The sequence below is a fragment of the Acromyrmex echinatior genome, chromosome 18 (assembly GCF_024713525.1).
Source record: "Acromyrmex echinatior isolate Ae372 chromosome 18, ASM2471352v2, whole genome shotgun sequence".
Classification (NCBI taxonomy): Eukaryota; Metazoa; Arthropoda; class Insecta; order Hymenoptera; family Formicidae; genus Acromyrmex; species Acromyrmex echinatior.
Window position 1 is genome coordinate 594,939 of NC_141869.1, and position 21,391 is coordinate 616,329.

Below are 21,391 nucleotides of genomic sequence, written 5' to 3' on the forward strand. Positions count from 1 at the left end.
AATTTCAAATATAATTTTACAACGAATAACGAATAACGGATACAAAATTTAAAAACCTTCAATGATGAAGTGTCAAAATATAAAAAAATAAAAGAATATGAAAAAATATAAAAAAAAGAAAAATTCAAACGTCAATAAGTATCCCGTCAGACAAAAAGCTAGGATACAACATTTGAATACTTCAGTCAATAGTAGATCAATTATGTACATCAATAAAAATAGATTTGCCAAATTCCTCGGTTGAGATCGAGAATTCAGTTTGTCACAGACTTGTACTGTATCACTTGTGCAATTTTTAATAAACGATTCTAATAAAATTACAAAGTCTATTAATAAATCCAAAAACATGATTGGCTATAGGTACTTAAACAAGTTTAATAAATTTATTAAAGTTCAAGGACAAAAATCAACGTGATAAAAATAATAATATATTTCACATTAATAATATATCGTAAATCTATTTGATTCTACAGAATATCATAAAATACTCGTAATGAAAGAATTCTTAAATCGTTTGATACAAGTCTGTGACAAACTGGATTCTCGATCTCAACCAAGAAATTTGGCAAATCTATTTTTATTGATGAACATAATTGATCTACTATTGACTGAAATATCCAAATGTTCCTAGCTTTTTGTCATCTGGCGGAATATTTATTGACGTTTGAATTGTTCTTTTTTTTTTATTTTTTCATATTCTTTTATTTTTTTATATTTTGACATTTCACCATTGAAGGTTTTTAAATTTTGTATCCGTTATTCGTTATTCGTTAATGTGAGATTATATTTCTGCATTGCGATATTAAAGAAGGCTTCGTAAACCGAAATGTCTGTTCAATTATATTAATTTTAAGTTAATTTAATTATAGCTCGAAATAAGCCATGATATTATGTCATATATAAAGTTAGTTTTTGATTTTCGAAATTAAAGATTCGAGTTTCACAAATTTTCATTTATTTATATATCGATATAAAATTTTTATATCTTTTATTTCAATGTTAGATTAAGCGCAATATACATATATAGGCAAAAAACGTTTTTACGATTAATCTAATATTGAAATAAAAGATAACAAAATTCAACAAATATTTGATTTATTATCAGAAGGATCATAAGTCAAATTTCCATATAAGAGGCGATGATCGCTTTATTGTTGGTGTTGGTCCACATACAGACACATAAGGGAATTGCATTCTCGTTACGTATGCACAGCGTATGGCCGAGTGTTCGACCCGAGCGTTGTCATTATCGTTGCGATTATGCATATTCAGATAAGCAATCAACACCATTGAGGCAGCGGGCAAGGGTCGCGCAGTCTGAAACGAGGATTTACTCGAGAGCTGCAAACGGAACCATAGAGAAAGGATTCTAAATAACGCTTTTCTTCTTCAAAAAAAACTATGTAGAAAGTTTTAACAAAAAAAAAATAGATAAAACAGATAAAGATAGAACACTGCAGGATCCAAAAAATACGAAAATTTCTGAAAGAAAAAAAAATTATATTCAATTATATTTAATTATATGAATTAAAAAATCGTCTCCGTATTTTTTATACCTTCTTTTTAACGACTCTAGTAATTATGACTTTCACGTTTAAATTCTTATCTCTTTAGTCCAACGAGACTCTTTCAATTCCTGAAAAGGCGTTCTCCGAAAACGACGACTATAAGGACGTTTAATAACCGGGCCAACATTATCCTAGAAATTGCTTGAAGCGCCTGACGCGAGCCAGCCTCGCAATTTCGTTCTTGGAAGAAGGAGCTACTAAATCCTGAGGAAAAGTGTCCTTGCTGGCGTATCGTCGTCAGTCAGATCGCATAATCGGCGATTTTTTTCTCCGGGACGAGCTGACGTATCGCGTAAGTAGAAAAAGGCCACGAGAAAAGACGAGAAGACGAACGACTGTAGAAGAGAATGAAATATACACTGTGTCTTAGATATTCTTATTAAGAAGAGAAAAAAAAGAGGAAATTTTGAAATTTTCAAAACGTGAAATTGGGTGTGTCTTCCAACAAGAGACACAGTCAACACAGTGATCATCTTATCTTTATTTAATATTGGCAAACGACAAGGATGTAATGATCTAATGTGTCACATCGTGTTATCTATGTCGCTTGTTGGAAGGCACACTAGATAAGTAGAATGAGAGACATAAGAGATAAAAACATATCTTAAAAAGTATGTTAAAGCGCTCCCGAGTGTATATATACTCAGTCCAGCCATATTGATCGTGATGTCATAAGCGAGAAAAGTGTCGTAAGTGACACGTTGATTTTTCTTGTATGCCATTTGTAAATAAAGAGAATTTGAATTAAATGATGAGATCGCTTTAAAACACTTATAAAAATGGACGAAATTATCCTCTCCCTTGAATCAGTAAATAGTTGTAAAAAGCATGTAAAGTTCACTAGTTTTTATTCAATGCGTATGCATAGCTTATTTTCACTTCACGAGCCTTTTCAACTCTTTACTTACATCAGAGGAGATAAGGAGAATCTTCGTCCATTTTTGTAATATTGGGTGGCTCCATATATTCGTTCGGTTTTTGTTAGTAGTGCAAAAACGGAGAATCATATCATTGATTAAAATTCATTCTTTGTATGAAAAAAACTTGTTTCATTTTACCTTCATAAACCGAACGAATATATGGATCCATCCAATATTTTAAAACGATCTTATCATTTCATTTCATCCAAATTCTCTTTATTTACAAATGGTATGCAAGAAAAATCAACGTGTCATTTCTCGCTTATGACGTCACCGCCGGTTACAATTCAATAAGACTGAAGTGACTACTCAGGAACTTTAACATCAAGATATGTACATATCTTTAAATCGATAATTAAAAATAAAAGAATTAATGAAAAAATTTAGAAATAATGAAATAATATTTCTTATCTAATGTTACACGAATGTCTTAAAATCATGTTTTCACTTTGCACTTAAAGAGGCACTTAATGTTAAAAATAGCAAGACCGTGAAGAAATTCGCTGAAAAATCTGCGACTAACATAGGAGGCGCGTGATAACTCGGGCACCCGGTATAATGTTTTAATTTCGCGGAAAATCTGACGATGTAATTTCTGGAGTAGGGCGACGCCCGGCAATTGTTTCAGTCGGCTTTCACCCCCCGCATTATTCATGAGTCGACCCCTCCTTTTTTCGCCAACAAGAAGAACGACGGTCCTTCTCCAGTTCTGCTGGTTTCTTCTCCTTGTGTGATCCTTTTTCTTTTCCCTCCGGAGATGATCATTTTTGTGAAATCTTCAGTTCATAGGCATTCGGACATTATTAGTCTTTGCATTAACCCCAAAAGAGATCAATAATCCCCTTATTCTTATATAATTCTCAATTCTTTATATGAGATCTGAAAGAATTTAGAATTATAAAGAAGGAAGATTATTGAAAGATAATTGATATAGTTTACATACATTTTTGGTGATCATAACATCAAGACATAAGTTTATGAAAATAATGGAAATAATGAAAAAAATTCAAATGGTTTAATGTTTTTCATGTAAATTATGTCGAGCATAATACCATTCATTTGTTTTGAATACGAAGCTTTAATATACGATTTCTATTTCTCTGTTTGTAAAATATTTTCATAATGCTTCACGATTTGTATTTCAATGTGTCTGCCTTTATAAAAGCGCGCACATACAATATTCTAATAAAAGATGTATTAATTTACATATTGTTTACAAATGATACCTTGTATCGCGTGTTTACGCGACCGCTATACAGTAGGTACGCAAATCCAAATTAGTTGTGAACCAATTTTAATTGCGCTAATTGTCATAATTTCCACGAAATTCTGGTCCACCACCGCGGATGCTGAGCAGCCTCGCACAGTTGCCGGAAATCGCTGTAATTCGGAACGAGTAATACTCGGAGAATAGCATTTTCCATCCTCCGTAGAATTCCTTAATGGTATATATCACCTCTCATAATTCCCTGGGAAACTTTATGACCCTTTTTCCGCGAGACACAATATAAAACATAAAAATAAATGGGCCGATTCATAAATTACAATAAGGAGAAGCATGTTTATGTTAATAAAGCAAAATTTATCATAAAAGTATTTAAACTGATTCTTACAATTTTATATTATAAGTATCATACTTTTTATTATATTTTATTTATATTTTATCTTATATAATAAATACATATCTTATGATGTATATGTATATAAACAACAATTTATAATAATTTATAAATTTTTTTCTTACCGAACTTACAGCATAAAATTGACTGCTATTTTCTGATGCACTCAATATAATTTTATCGTGTATCGCTAACGTTATATCCTAACTTCTTAGTTCTTATGTTTTATTCCTATATATCTCGTCGAATCTTGGGATTCTAAAGAAGGTGAAGAAGCCGCAAAGGATATCGCCTCGAGCTTTCCTTTCCTCTTTCGCATATTTCCATCAGGTAAAGGCCGGATGAGAATCCCGAAGAGGCCCATTTGTTCCGTGCACCGCGTACTTAAATCCCTGTTGCACTTGCCAAAGGATTCCATATTGCGTCTTACTTTGATTGGAAAGCTTTTATTTCCCTGTATTTTCGTCACGTTTCTCTTTCTCGGTTTATAACGAAAGAATTTTTAAAGATTACATCATGCTATCTTTTTAAAATAAAATTCATTAATTACTTTTACATTATTTTTAATTTTTAACGTTAAATTCTTATTAATTTGTTATAACAAAGGAATATCTTCGATTATTAATTATGGATACGACATTATCAATACTTCCAACGATAAATGAATAATGATGATATTTCTATTGGAGATTTATACATTTCTGAGTGCAGTCAGCATTTACTATTCACGAATAGCGTTTACATGCTAATAGACGTTTACGAACGATCGATCGGTGCAGCTTGCGACCTCGCCAAGGCATTTCGCAACGCGACAAGTTAAATTAATAAGCCGTACATCGTAGTCGAGAGTGCAGGCTTTATTCAGTCGAACGGCGAGAAGACGTCATAGTGCGACGCGTGGCTATTGCAATTCCTGCCAGAGTCTCGTTAGCGGTGCAGTTAGCAATGTACAGCTTCGCAAACGAGGCGAACCGCAATCCTAAAGCGTTACGATTTCTCCTTTCGAGGAGAAAGCGGGCAAAAGGGTTGATGCGGAAATAGCACGTAGCGAACGCGACTCCTTTTGGTTATCCTGTCGCCGCAGGATAATCAGTCGAGGAAAGCGTCCTGTTATTACTCGTGTAAACACATATTAGCACACCTTTTCCACACTAATGCATTTTCTTCGATATCATAAACGCTCATCAATTTTACGGGTTAGAAATAACGAAAGACGAAACAAGAAATTTTGTGCAATTTTGTAATCGAATAATTTTATTAAATAAAGCTGAATTTTTTGTCTTAATACAAATGATTTCTTATAAAACAATTCTGAGTGTTTAAAGGAAAAAAAGATTGAACATACATGAGCTTTAAATGCGTCTTAAAAAAAAATGGCTCATTTATAATATAACAATTATTATTACAAGTTCTATTTTCGATTTTATTTCGATACGAGAATCTCATGCATAAATAAAAGAACTGCACTAAAACTATACATTCAATAAAAATTATTGAAATATATTGATTTCATAATAAGTAAAAAGAATAGCTGATTTTTCTTATTTCTCATCCGCCCCCGGCAATCTGATACTTTAGATATTCATCATTTTATTAAAATTTTTCCATGAAAATATCTTAGGTACTAATTTCATATATTTTATCTTTAGTATTTTATTAACATTTGTAATTTAATTTTGTAATCGATATTATTTCATAGATGATATAAAAACGTTGAAAAATTATTGAATACAGATACTTTAGAAGATTAAAGATTTGAAACTAAATATTTTCTTCTCAGAAATATATAATAACTCATGAAATAATTTTGTTCTTTAGTATTAATATGTTACTATATTTTTACATAATTTCAGATTAATATAATCAGTTAGTAAATACTAGAGAAATTAATTAGCATTCATATATTTTGGTAGATAATTATCATTTTCAAATACATATTATAAAATATATAATTAAAGAAATTAAATTTATATAATAAATTTAATTTCTGTGTGAAAAAATTCGTGGCGGTTTTTTAGTAAAATTCAAGTGTTTTCCTTAAAGTATTAAAATCAATTTATTTAAATCAAATATGCTCCATTATTTTAAATAATATTTTGCCATTTTTGGAGCAGAGCCCATCGCAATATTGAGCAATATTATCTATCTTATATATGTATTTTGCTAAACTTTATGCTATCAGAAGTAGCAAATTGAAATATCATGGCTAATTACAGCACTAATTAGCATAAGATTTTTCATAGATCTTGGTGATAGTAAATAGCATCATTTAATTTAAATTATAATTTAAAATTTAAGGTGATATGGAAAAATATAAAGTAACAGAACTATATTAAGCCTATACATTCAAATAAAAATAATTATTGGAATATATTGATCTCATAATAAGTAAAAGGAATATGGAGTTTTGATTTTTTTTATTTCTCATCTGCCTCCCTTACCAAGTATGTAAATATGAAACCGGAATTTTTTTATAGAAAATACACGCTTATTGCATGAAAATGATAAAAAATATTTTATTCGAAGTATTGCCCATCGCTAGCTATACATTTTTCCCACCTGTCTGATAATTTGTGGATGCCACGCCAAAAAAATTGTTGCTCTTTTGAGCCAAACCAGTCATCTAGCCATTTTCGTACATCTTCGTAAGAAGTGAAGCGCTGCTGAGCAAGTGCGTGTTCCATCGATGCAAATAAGTAATAATCGGACGGAGCCAAGTCTGATGAGTACGCCGCATGCGAAAGTATTTCCCAATCAAACGCCTCAATCGTTTCCTTGACCAGTTTTGCTGTGTATGATGGTGCATTATTATGAAGCAAAATCACTTTGTGTTGCCTTTTTTGATATTCCGGTCGTTTTTCACGCAAAGCTTGATTCAAATTGATCATTTGTTGTTGGTAGAGTTCAGTATTAACGATTTCGCTAGGTTTTAGCAGCTCATAATAGATCACACCTTTCTGATCCCACCAAACACAGAGCATTGTCTTCCGTCCATAGCGATTTGGCCTTGCAGTCGATGTCGATGGTTCGCCTGGAGTTACCCATGATCTTTTACGCTTAGGATTCTCAAAATATATCCACTTTTTATCGCCAGTCACAATTCGATGGAGAAATGACTTTCTTTTGTACCTGGCGAGCAGCATTTCGCAAATGGTTTTTCGGTTTTCCTGCTGTCTTTCATTCAGTTCATGTGGAACCCATTTTCCCATCTTCTGGATCTTTCCCATGGATTTCAAACGTATAGAGACGGCTTCTCGTGTCACATTCAATTGATCCGCGAGTTGTTGTTGAGTTTGAGCGTCATCCTCATCCAACAATGCTTGCAATTCGCTGTCTTCAAACTTTTTCGGTGGTTTTCCACGTTCTTCGTTTCTCGCGTCAAAATCGCCACTTTTGAATTTTTTAAACCACTCAAAACACTGTGTTTTACCAAGAGCATACTCACCGTAAGCTTCGACAAGCATTCGATGCGATTCTGCAGCAGTTTTCTTCAAATGATAACAGAAAATCAATGCTGTCCGCAAATCGTAGTTTCTAGGCACAAAATTCGACATGTTCAACGCTATTACAAACTATGCTGTTGTATGAAATTTGTATTGTTGTGAGTTGAAAATCTTTGTCAGATGTCAACAAGGAAATGGCGTCAATGACGCGGTCTGACGGCAACTACATTGACAGCTATGGCCATCTATTGGTAAATTCCGGTTTCATATTTATCTGATAAACAAGCAATCTGTTATTTTAGAGATTTATCACTTTTTTATTAAAATTTTTCCAAATTTTTGAAAATAAAATCTTAAATATTAATTTTATACATTTTGTCTTTAGTATTTTATTAACATTTTTAATTTAATTTTGCAATTGATATTTCATAAATGATATAAAAGCGTTGAAAAATTTTGAAGGATATTAGAAGATTAAAGATTTGAAATTAAATATTTTCTTCTCAGAAAATACAATAAAAAGATAATATTTCATGAAATAATTTTGTTCTCTAATATTAATATGTTATACTATATTTTTACATAAATTTCAGATTAATATAAATAATTGGTTAATAAATACTAGAAATTAATTAGCATTCATAGATCTTGGTAGATAATTATCATTTTTATATATATTTTTTTCAAATATATATAAAATATATAATTGAAGAAATTAAATTTATCTAGTAAATAAAAATTACCTGGAGTTGTTGCCATTATAAATTTCAGAGACTTAGCAAATCTTGAACAAAATAAATTCTGTATTAGTTATTGAACAATATTATCTATCTTATATATTTTGCTAAACTTTATGATATCAGAAGTAGCAAATTAGAATATCATGGCTAATCACATAATTAATTAGCATTCATAGATCTTGGTGATAGTAAATAGCATCATTTAATTTAAAATATAATTTAAAATTTAAGATAATATGGAAAAATATGAATACCTTCATTTCTCTCACACAAGATACTGCTTTATACTTGTGAATTACGAGCAACCTAAACAATAAAATAATTGTATTAGTAAGGTTTGTTATTTTCTATTAAAATTATTTTTTCAGGTTGACTTAAATAATAATCAGTTGGATAAGTATTATGCAAATCATGGTATTCATAGATCTCGATGATTACACATCATTTTCAACATTTATGTAATAAAATAAATTTTTTTTCAATCAAAAGCAAATAATGTAAATTGTAATATATTAAAAGAAAGAATTTCAAAAAGCTAAACCACATTTATGTCAGAATATGTATCCTTGTATAGACGATAAATTGTATGCACGCAAAGATCATAAAAGATGGTTATTTGTAAATAATATTATATTGCGAAGACGTTTAATAATTTAGAATATATCATGATTGTAAAATACATATTCTGACACGGCGGATTACTAAGAAAAAATTCGATAATAAAGATCAAGCTATATGTATAATACTTACCACGTGTGTGTAGCGCAGAATCAACCATAGGCTTCTTCGCGTGAGAATGGCCTCGATTCTAACACAGAGTCAATACGATCAGAATCGAAAATGCGGTGAGCAACAAAAAACAATATGAAGAATAGAAAGTCTAAAAGAATAACATAACCTCAATTGCGCGTTTGAAGCCGGTCACACTTTCCAAAAATGATGACGCAATAACACGTCCGATCACGGTAGACGGCATCCTTTGATGTGATAGCGTAGAATCAATCACAGGACATAGCGAGAAGAACCGGAAGAAGCATGACTGTCGAGTGTCGACTATCGAATTGGTGTGAGATTTTTCAAGATGACGGGAAGAAAGTCAGCAACTGTATTATACATAGAAGGAATATGGCTCGTCTTCGATCTCAACGCCACAAACGGCATGACATAGAATTAATTTTTTGACGTAAATTTTAAAACCCTTGATTTAAAGTTTCAAAGTTTAATTAAAAAATGGCAATTTTTAATAACCATTCACAGCATCCATTCCATTCCTCAAATTTAACAATTATTATCCGTCTAGCATTTACTAACCAATTTTTACATGAAGCATATTTTTAGACTAAAATAAAATACTAATTTATATGATGAAGCACTAAATTTGCGTTTTTCTCAATTAATCAATAATATTTAATTTTTAACAATGTGGGATTACAACAAATCAACAAAACATTCATATGAAATGACGTCAAGACTTCGCATGACATCAAGAAACCCGAATGCGCTAATTTAAACACAATGCGTCATATTGTTGACCATCAATGACCAATGTTTTTTCTTCATTCAACATCAGAAACTGTGTCAACAACATGGCGTATCGCTAATCACACTCTCGTGTCCTTTTCACGTAATCATCTATACATACATCCCCTCTCCTGGATAGATGTTTTACACCCAATTGTTTCCTACTCCATGGAATAATGCAGAATAATGTCAAATGAATTTTTAACATACACAAATCGCAGGAAGAAGCCCTCCAGACGTGTACATAAATTGACATGTAAATGTGCGATCGACACGTGAAGACAGAGATATCTGTCGGCACTTTCTCCCTCTAGGCGAGCACTTTTCCGCTCGGAAAGACGGGAACGATGCGCGAAGTGCCTGGCGTGGAGAAGGAACCGAAGAAAGGCATGTCTTTTCACACGATGCGCAAAGTGATCTTCTTCCAGTAGTTTCAGTAGTTCCAGTATCAAAGCTCGTCGACGACGCAACGTCACGCGACGCGACGCGACGCGACGCCGCTACGGGAGTACCCGTGTCATGCACGGCCCGGATAGGCCTTGCCGTACGTTTCGCTACCTTTCGCCAGCGCTGTCGCTACGAAGGCGCAAGGTGCGCAAGGTGCACACGGGGTGAAGACTATGAGCGCGTTGTCGACCTGTGTAACGTCTGTGACGACTATCGAATTGCCGTCTCTACGGTCGCGGCTTGTCGCCGCCACCGCCAACGCGAACACGAGAATGACCTAAGCCAGCTTGTTGCCGAATCATAACGTGGATGATAAGAAACTGTATCTCGGTATACGATGCAGAACGTACGTCGGATGTGCTGGCTGTTTTGGGTGGGTCTACCGATGCTCGCAGCCTATCCTGTACCGTCACCGCTTGTCGCTGGTACGTCGTTCGCGAGTACACGCCGTTGTCACGAATGTCAATTGACCTGCTGTTCCTTAAACTCTATCACATATGTGCATATGTGTACCCTGTTCTACAGACAGGAAAGTTTAAATGTTGCTTTTCTCCTTTTTCATTTTTTCAAAGTTAAAGAAATAAACTGCTGGTGGCATTGACAAGCAAAAATATAGGATGCTTTCCATTTGTGACAAGTTGACACAAGTTGATACTGTTGTGTTACTCATGGAATGCCAAGAAAGAAAAAATATTTGTACCACTAAATGAAAAGCCTCCATATATAAATCTGTTCTTTGTGACTAAACTAATATAACTTGTTATACTAAAAAAAGAAATAGTGAAACATAAATTTAAACTTTGATAAAAGTATAGATAGAAAGTTTTAATATAGTCCAGTATAGCGACAAAGAATAATACAAATACAGCTTTGTAGTAACGATACTAAATATTAGAGTTAGCATTGAATAACTTTGTTCTTATCGTAGATAATTCATCTCAAGGACGTGCTTCCTGGCAATGGGAACATTATTGGATGCGTTATGCGATTGCTCTGTCGAGCGTCACCGCCACAGCATTAACTTTAGCTGGATGTCTTTGTTGCCAAAGACATAGAAGACCTAAAGGATTTCAGGTAATTTGAAAATTTTTATACTTAAGTTTTCATACCTAAGAAACATAGAAAAAGTGAAACGTTTTCGAACTCTACATTGTTTTCGAACTCTAACACCAATCTCTGCATTTTTTAATTATAGGACAAAGCAGAAAAAAAATACGATCAGGTAACATTGATGTTGCAGGCCCCTTATCTGTTGCCACATAAATTACCATTTAAAACGAGAATGTAAACAAAATTAATTTTAAAAAGAATGTAAACAAAGTTTGACTAATCTTAAAAGTGGTACAGATTCTATCTATGAAGATTCTGTATCTATAAATTATTATATATGTATGTGTGTGTATATATGTATATATATATATATATATATATATATATACACATCAATAATATTTTATATGTATTCCTAAATAAGACAAAATTTGTTTCTTATTTAGATTATATTTTTAAGTTCTTATAGATAGAGTTTAGTACTGTTAGTACATATAAATAGTGCATATATTATTGTAAGGCTAGATCTTTATAATTTAACCTCTTTTAATCTTAAAGAGATGATTTGATTATATCTTTTATAATTCTAAATTATTAGAAACACCCTAAGTTTTTAACTCCTTTTTAAATATGTTTATAAGTAGCATGCGTAGTTAGCAAGAAATCTTTATGTCTGTATCATAGCATGCTATAATTATGCAAAAGCATATAAAACGATACTGTTATATCGTTATAGGAATTCAAGGATGGGAGCAGTACAGGACAAGAAAATGCATTCGATCGCTCTGTCGAAGGATTGGAATTAGATGCCTCCAGAACGTTAGCCGCTTCCGAAAGGGTTCAGTTTGAACCCTTACCAGTGGATTCAATCGTATCCGGAACTAGAAGTGTTCCAAAACATAAAGCAATACCTTTGTCAGCACCGCGTATCGAGGATCAAGATACGGATTACTCTATTCTACAAGAACCATGTAGCGAATGGTTTAACTCCAACGAGCTTTATGTTCCCCGAGAGAAACTCAAATATCTTAGGGAAATAGGTCATGGATGGTTTGGAAAAGTTGTTGAAGGTCGAGCAGATTTGGAACAGTCTAAAGGCATGTCGAAATCAGGCGGTGTAGTAGTAAGAATTCTCACCGAAGAAGCTACTACCAGAGAAAAGGCTTGGTTTCTTGGCGAGGCCACGCCGTACTTAAAACTACGTCACCAAAATGTCTTAGCTTTACTTGGGTTTTGCCTAGAAACCGATCCGTACCTTTTACTGTTTGAATCGTGTCCAGCTGGCGATTTAAAAGGTTTCTTGCTTTCAAACCGCGATAGCAAGTCAAGAGAAGCACTTGCCAAGGAAAATATTCCAATACGAATTGCGATAGATATTGCATCTGGTTTAAAACATATGCATAGTCATGGCTTCGCGCATACGGATCTCTCCGCGAGAAACTGTCTGATTGCTCCAGACTTATCGGCCAAGTTAGGTGATTACGGTACCGGTGTAGAGAAATATCCCGAGGACTATTATATAGTAGGAGATCGAGCCTTACCCATCAGATGGTCCGCGCCAGAAAGTTTGAACTGTACGGACACTACCATCGAAACGCAAGAGATCACGTTACAAGCCAATATGTGGAGTTACGCGATTCTCCTTTGGGAGATCACTAGTTGGGGAGAAAGACCTTACAACGATATGAACGACGAACAGGTTATTCAGATAATTCTATCTCTGAAAAATCAATTTGTGCCAAACGGCACGAAACTGCTGCAAAATTATCTCACTAATTGTCCGCCAAATATATTTCAAATGATTCGCTTGTGTTTAAATGTCAATGCGAAAGACAGACCTTCCTTGGACGATGTAAAGCTAATTCTCCTGAATGAACAATCGGCACACATAGATTTTGAGCAACGATGGGAGAGTTTACGCGCGAATACTTGCAAACAGCATGTACGCAGTGCTAGCTTACAAGATCTACGTGGTAGTATCGATTCCGATTACTGGACTCATATCGTGGATGACGCACAAATGACAGACTCATTACAGTCTTCGTTTCGTCTTGGACCTGACGAACAAGTGAGGAATATCCCCAAAATGAAGACTACCATGATATTTCAAGAATCTGGCTCGGAAACCGAGGAAGAAAGCTGGAAGGGTCGAATCGAGCAGGGTGTATATACTGAAAAAGTCAAACAAAAGTCCAAGTCTGTAACAGATCTTATGGTGCTTGTACATATCGATCCTGATTCCGACGCAGAATGGTCAATGGGAGCGCAAACGTCAGAGAAGAACGTTAAAAAGAAGTTATCTGTGACCGGTAGCGACAGCGACCTTAGACATACCGTGCCTGCGGATGAGTTTGATGAAGCATTGAAGAAGTTACGAGATCCTTTACCGAGTAACACTACCAATAAAATCTGGTCTGTAGAAAATATACAACAGCCAAAGGTTTTAACTTTGACTACAGATCAAAGTCAGATGCCGATCTTACGTCTCTCTTTGGACAGTACGAGAAAAACTCCGGAAAATAACAATATTGCGCAATCTAATGCAAGCGTGAGTAGTAAGCAGCGCGGCAGTGAAAAACATGTATTAAGACTCTTGTCAAATGGGGATTCGGACGTCCCCCTTCTTCGCTATGTACCTGATCAAACATTTTCCGATGAAGAAGTAGAACAGAAGGAGGACCATGAGATACACGATATACCCCTCGTCAATAAAGGGGACAGTGACGATATTCCTAATGTGAAAGATGCTGAGACCAATACAGTAGACGTTTTACTTTGGAATCACGCATTAGATTCCGCTTTACAACACAAAGTACCAGGCTTCTCGGATGAAGCAGAATTCAACGAATACATAAACACATCGACTGAACAAAGTAATACTAGTGCGCCAGAACTGACTATGTCTACGCCAGATGCACCACAGTTTTGTAACACCTATCCAATTTATACCACTGACGATAGTTTTTCTATTGTAGAAAATGCGGAAATAGAACGAAAACCATTGCCAAATGATGACGAAGAGGAGAGAAAGCAATTATCCACGCCGGATGACGAACAAAGTTCTGATTCCGGTTTTCGAGATAAAGAATCTTGCGAGGAAGAGGAAGCAGTTTGTTCATCCGGCAATCCTCTGTCTTCAGTAAATAGCATTGCAGTTTCCAGATCGTCATATTCCGAAGAAGAGCCATTCCAAATTTTATTTGAGCTAGACACTATTCTTGACGCGGAATATTACACTACTCCCGCTGGTCCTGAAAGTATAACGGAAGATGTAACTTCCACATCCGACATCGAGAAAAATATATATTCGCCTTCGAAACAAAGTACTTTTGACTTAAATCATATTTCTGTTAAAGTTGACGTTACCAATTCCGATTCGACTCACTTGAACGATACAAAGCAGAGTTCGAATCGGGTGAAATATGAAAGTACGATAGAAGACATCGAAACGAAAAATAAGTACGTAACTCCTGAAAAAATGCAGGTATTTAAAACCGATAGTGATATCCGTCAATCACACTATTCAGAAGTGGAGACACACGCCTTAAAATTGGACGCCCTCAATACTCAGCGAGGTGAGTGCTCATTGGGAGATTACGAAAATGAGGATGAGGACAGTTCAACGGTGAGTTTACGTAGCGACAACTCATACGTGTCGTTCAGTATGGAGGAAGAATTCGTAACGGCGATTCGTAACGAACTCAGGGAAAAGTTGCCTCAAGCTCAGATGCAAATCGTGGAATCCTTGGAAGCACACGATGATGAAAATTCTTCCATTTCTGACGACGCATATGGCAAACAGTGGGACGATGAAGATGGCGATGATTTAGCTAATCAAATTAGCGGAGGTGTAGACATTTCGATCAGGTAGTGGGATCTTTGAAAGTAGATTATCTAACAAAGAATTAAATAGTAATTTTTTTCTATTTATTAATATAACTAACTTTCTATTTATTAGTGAATTTTTTTTTCTATTACGTCCAGGTACAATGTATATGGAACACCGCTTAGCCCTATCCTAGAAGAGCGAGAAAGTACCGTCACCTCCGAATCTTTAGTGTCGAATTCTAGAGAAACGTCCGTCGCTTCGAGAGAATCGGTGCCGTCCGAAGATATGCTGTTGGTGGATACTCGTACGAATGAAATGATATTGTTGGAGGGACGATTACAGGATGAAGATCGAGATACGACGAATGGTGATTTGTCCGAGGAGGAAAATTTAGATTACACTTGTTCAGTAGCACGTCCGTTAGAGGATAAGTCGCATATTGTGAAAACGAATGGAGGTGCGCCGTTACCAAGTCCTGAGGAAGAATCCAAATGGCAACAGTTACCTTCTTTTCCACTACCTTTACCGTTGCAAGATGATTTGATGTCGACGAGTTTTGTCACCGAACGCGAATGCTGTAGTCAAGATGAAGACGAAGAGGAGGAGGAGGAAGAGGAAGAGGAAGAAGAAGTGGAAGAGGAAGAAGATGAAGATGGAGAAGAAGATGAGGATAACAGTTCTAGCTCCGGTGAATTTGTGTGGAAGGTATATCATTTCAAAAATAATATGGCACTAAGTATCTCTTATTGTTTTTTTTTCCAATCTCGATCAAAATTTATATTTTATAGAGGTATAACGAGCTACACATCGAGCAGATACGAATCAGAAGTACTGTGAATAACGATAAAACGAACACAGCGACGAGTGCCGAATTAGAGGAAGAATTAGCTGTCGAGGACGAAGAGGAGGAAGAAGAATTCACACCTTCTGCCTGGAATGCTGCTTTAGCACCACATCGATCGGCACTGAGGTCTCCGGACAAAACGTTAAAATCAGGAGTAAATACCATATAAATAATAAATATTACATATATAAAATTATTCGCACTCATATCCTTGTATCACAATCAGTGATCATTAATGATATTCTTCTCATTCTTTTGATCGCCGCCAGGATGAGTTGGTAGGTGTGTCGATTACTTAAGTACAGAGCAATGCATGTAGTTTTAACATTCCTCTCCCGTGACTCTTTCCCTTGCAGAAATTTAATTTGAGGTACTTAGCGCACGTACTTTTCATGAATGTACACACTAGACATGCTAAATATAAATATAAGCATATATTTCCCTACGATCAAATTGACAATGCATGATTTGTCTAGGATCAGAAGAAGAGCGTGTGGTTCAAGAAACAACGCTATCAATGCGTGTACGAGTACCCAAAGGAAACGTTACCAGCGGACAGTCAAGGGGATACTGTTACCAACTCGGAACCAACGTCATATTCTGGTATACTTTTTACGATCGATAAATATTTTGTATCTATGAAAAATATTTCTCTTAAAAGTTGAACATTAGGAAAACAAATGTCTGAACTCGAATAAAAATAAACGATTCATTTGTTATTCTTTACATTTTAGATTGGGAAGAAATGATGAATGAACCACGATTAGATCTATATCCTTTAGATTATGATGATACCAATCATGTTGGTATGTATGAATTTACCAAGGCTTTTATACAATATATCGCATTTTTTTTTCAATTTCTGTAATGCAAGATGGCGTTTACTTTTGTTACAGGAAACGAAGAATTTTTTGTATCTAGTTCAAATCGACCGTTTCAGTTTCAAACTGGTGAAAGTAAATACGTCAGCCAATTTTTTCCTGGTGCAAACGCGACTTCATTTTCTGACGATCGAGATGAAACAGATAGTTGCCGACAAGAGCCGCATCAGAATAACGTTGATTTTGCGCATGAATATGACCAAGGTCAGCAGCATCAGTTAGGAGAGTTAAGACACACTAGAGATCGTTTGAAATTAAACTTGGTATCATCGAATGGAATACCGTCCGCCCCGTTTGTTCCTGCGAGACAATCGCTCGAAGAAGAGCAATTAGATATTAAAGAGAATCACGAACCGGAACTCTTAGAGAAAGTCACGCAGGACCAATATATTGTATCGAGTTCAATAAATGACACATTACCAAAGGTGCCTCATGAAGATGTTCAGGTCGATTCATCTTCTACAAGAATTTCTCAGTGTGATAGTCAAGAGACGCTGGAGCCCACCGAGAAGTGCAGTGTTTTAGCTCGTGATTAAAATGAGACTAAAGTCTGTAATGGAATTTTAGGACAGTTTAGTATACACAAATCCGTCCGAAATAATCTCGTCGTGAAAATGTGGTGATTCTCTTTGTTAGCGCACACACGATCTGATGGATTATCACCAATGAGATTATTACTACGACACTATTACTACGAATCTCGAACAAATGTATATAAGAAAGATGTAGCCAATATTACTCGAGGCTATACAAATCGATCGGTTGTAATATGGATCTTGTTAGCGAAGTTGTTATGATTGTTCTGTAACAAATATGGAAAAACGTGTCAATATATAGATAGTCGCGGCTTTATATTATTAATAAAGCTTATTCGTATGACGGTTTATAGTCAAAGAACAAAGTAAGTAACAACGGAGGAGCTGTATAAAATGTGGACATATGAGTATTAATTCTAGACAATCGATTTGTAGAAGCTACATCGAATTACGATGAACAATTCGTTGCGCGTGTAAATAATTATTATTTATAATGTAATTGTTAAACGAGCAGTAGTGCCTATGTAGAACAATTATTTTTGTGACTCCTCTATAAGAAACTCGATATATAACCGTCTTTCATGTCATCTTGTTCTTCTCTGCCAACACTCATTGTCATATTTCTTGATATTAATTATATTATTAACAAATCTGCTCTCTACACTATCAAAGTATTATATAGTAAAGTATACGGGACTGCCATCCCACTTTTAAAGATTCAAGGTAGCAAAGGAAAAATACGAAAATACTTGCACGACTAATTTTCTATATGATATATACACGATATATTGATAGACTTTTACTTTTATTATAGATCTGTGATGAGAAGAATATAGTACGTACATTGATATGTTTTATATTGGATTTAAAACCATTATATTATATTGAATGAGAAACAAGACAAGAGCTCTTGCATTATCGAATATGTTTAAATTGGAAATTCGCATATATTGTACTAAAGCGAGAATCTTTCAAGCCAGTTTGTTTTAATGAATGCGTGATAACAAAAAAAAAGCGATTATGTTATAGAAAATTTTGCCTTCTCTGTAATAATATAATAGAAATCTCGAACAGAAATCTCAGATATTTATCTTTATGCTAACAGATAACTTTGTGCGTTTACGGTATATTTGCTTCACGATACATATAAAAGTGTGCAATACAAATAAATAACTGTTAATAAGTTCAATATGATACATTGTGTGTAAAGGATATTCTATAAATCTAAAATATTCGCGGAAACTCGATATAAATACGATCGCAAATGCTGTTTTAGAGAAATTTTTACAAATATTTGTTTCCAATAATGTATCTCTGTATAATTGTATAATTATTCATCTTGGAACATAAAGAGACTGTTGTAATTAGAACGAATCAATGAAACAGTATCGAAATGCAAATAGTTTAGTATCATAAGAAAACCGTGTGGGAATTTGTGCCACTGACGTTTCACAAATGCATACGATATTGAGAAGAAATACAAACAAATCGCTGCTACCATAACACCGTGAGTGCTGTCAGACGTTTCTCGCTATTACATCTATTATTATTGATACTGCTTTGTGCTCACTATGACATAAGCTAAAATAGAGAACAATTAATATATTGTTATACAGAAGATACTAGTTTATTCCATCAAAAACCATCTTTAAATATCCTAATTTTTTATATACAATACTTTTATTTTTATTAAAATATGCACGTTTTATTATATGTACAAATGTATATGTAATAGTAAAATCTTATTCTAGATATCTTAGATAAATTTATACATTTATACATCATTTCTTACACCGACATATTTATTATGTCCTAATTTGTTTTAAAACCCGAAGAATCTGAATGCGAGCAATTTTTTTAGTTTGATGAAATTCTTCACAATATTTTATAAATTACGTTGATGATTACGCCATAGGATAATCAATCCATCATGATCTGCAGAGGCGAGTAAAGATTCGTCATAATTAAAGGATAAAGCTAATGCAGGTGTTGCATGGCCGTGCAGTCGATTGATCCTAGCGGCCTTTCCCTCTCTCGCTGAATCTAACAAATGAATGGCACCATCTTCCGATCCCGTGGCTATTAAGCATGCACCCATTTGTGGACAGAAAGTAGACCTCAAGGGATATAGTCTACAAAAAAGATACACGCAAATATATAGTGTTATATCGTAAGCAAAAAAACGCGAAGTTTTTTTTTACATGATGAAATAATACCTATGTTTGATAGGATACTTTCTCCAAAAGTATAAAGAACCGTGATTATTTGCAACACGATATAATAGTACAGCGTTGCACGCGCTGCTTATTAACAGAGCAGCCCAAGGAGCATCCTTTGATAGCCAAGAACGCCAGGAAAGACTGGTTATCATTCCACCAATCTCCTGCACTCTTCGCAATTTGGTCAATCGTCCTATGCCAGTTTCTAGTCGAAAAGCCACTATAACGCCTCTGTCATTGCCTGCCCAGATCACCGAACCACCGCTACCCTCGCATGCCAAGGAAAGAATCTAGAAACGCGACATAGCAATTATACGCTTGCTTTTTAAATGTTGCTCTTTTTCTCTCGAGATAAAACTGACCTTTCCGCCAATTTTGCAGGATCCACCGCGCGTATATATGCCGGTAGATACATTCAAGATCTGGATCAATCCTTGAGAATTGCCAGCTACTATTAAATTATTATTGGCAGGTATGAAATTGCAGCAGAGGACTTCCGCTCGCTGTTGATCGTCCACTACTCGCAAACAAACCGGATCTACATCCGTGCATATTCTCCACAGCCTTATTGTCGCGTCCAAAGAGGAAGAAACAATCAGATCGTTGCTGATACTCCAATCAAGTGCAGTTACACCATTACGATGACCCTCCAAAAGAGCAATCACCTTCGGAGGTGTGCTAACGACTTCACATATTGACAATGTACCGTCCAGCGATGCGCAACATAATTTGGATCTATCATTATTGGCAAACTTGAGCATTGTTATAGCCGCCTTGTGCTGATCGAAAACATGATGGACTCCAGCGAATGCAAAGTTCTCTGCTGTTGATTTCCGTTGTACGTGCTGATGTCTCGTTCTATTTTCCGACGATTCTTCACTTATAGTACGACTTCCCATACTGTTTTGCTCCAACCTTTCTCCATAACGTCGCCGTAATAGTTCTGATCGTAATTTCAAATATCGTGCGCCAATCTCTGGGTCAGTAGAAAATTTCTCCCGAAGCAGTTGATTTCTTCGACGAATGTACAACATACCTAGAGCAGGAGAATTCAAACGTAATGAAAATTAACTCGACTGATTAAAGTAATGTAAGTAAAAACATTAAACATACCCAGATTGGAGAGCTTATTAGCCCGTAGTGTATTATACTTTGCATCGAGTGCAAACACCTGTTGATGCCATGTTGTAGCCATCTTCCGCGATGTGCCAGCCTCGACGTTACTGATTTGTACTTCTGTCATCGATGTATGCGTAATGTTTTGCAATATTTCACAAAAGCATTTCAAGAGATACAAACCTTTTTTCTATTAACTACACGATGTTATTTGTGCGTGTAGCTTAAAACTGCATATATTCGCAAGAAATGTATATAAAGTCACAAAGAAAATCAAATCAAATAAAACCGAAAACACGCTACTTTTTTTCGTTTCCACTATTCAAGATTAAATTTTAAATTAACAAATCGATCGTAAACGCGCTCATCGCGTAACTTCTTTAGTCAGCGACTTCTTACTCCTAATTTCCCTATCTTTCTCCTCGATTGTTTTAACAGCCATCGTTTGAGTTGTTCCAACTTTCTCCACTTTTCCCAAAAGATATTAATTTATTAACAATATTAATCACTTGTATCGACAATTCCTTCCATTTTTATTTCGCAAGGTTATATCCTCCAACGCTTCTTCGACTTTCAGCCATGTTCAAACTCTTCATCCTTGAATCGATCAATCGATTCGAGCGGACCGCGAATTTCAAAATAAGCACAATAGATATTT

The 21,391-nt window shown here is 34.9% G+C and overlaps 2 protein-coding genes across 6 annotated transcripts; one reads left to right on the forward strand and one right to left on the reverse strand.

Annotated features, from left to right (window-relative positions):
* Positions 1 to 10,329: 10,329 nt before the first annotated feature.
* On the forward strand, positions 10,330 to 19,016 carry LOC105150525 (Serine/threonine-protein kinase LMTK1). Of its 5 annotated transcripts, XM_087415848.1 has the most exons (10): positions 10,330 to 10,683; positions 11,187 to 11,332; positions 11,454 to 11,480; positions 12,045 to 14,181; positions 14,284 to 15,175; positions 15,293 to 15,842; positions 15,926 to 16,135; positions 16,458 to 16,584; positions 16,716 to 16,787; positions 16,878 to 19,016. In XM_087415848.1, exons 1-10 carry the CDS (start codon positions 10,596 to 10,598, stop codon positions 17,396 to 17,398), a joined length of 4,770 nt encoding a protein of 1,589 aa, XP_087271974.1. In that variant the 5' UTR covers positions 10,330 to 10,595; the 3' UTR covers positions 17,399 to 19,016. The 5 variants fall into 5 exon arrangements, 3 of the variants coding, with proteins under 3 accessions (XP_087271974.1, XP_011061973.1, XP_087271973.1); XM_011063671.2 differs by having other exon boundaries at positions 12,045 to 15,175; XR_015548231.1 differs by lacking the exon at positions 16,878 to 19,016 and having other exon boundaries at positions 12,045 to 15,175; positions 16,251 to 16,584; positions 16,716 to 16,788.
* Positions 19,002 to 21,386, reverse strand: LOC105150526 (WD repeat-containing protein 13). Its single transcript, XM_011063675.2, has 4 exons — positions 20,731 to 21,386; positions 19,980 to 20,653; positions 19,615 to 19,907; positions 19,002 to 19,530 (listed from the first exon to the last, which is right to left on the reverse strand). The coding sequence occupies exons 1-4, from the start codon at positions 20,858 to 20,860 to the stop codon at positions 19,284 to 19,286; spliced, it is 1,344 nt and encodes a 447-aa protein (XP_011061977.2). The 5' UTR covers positions 20,861 to 21,386; the 3' UTR covers positions 19,002 to 19,283.
* Between the last annotated feature and the right edge of the window lie 5 nt (positions 21,387 to 21,391).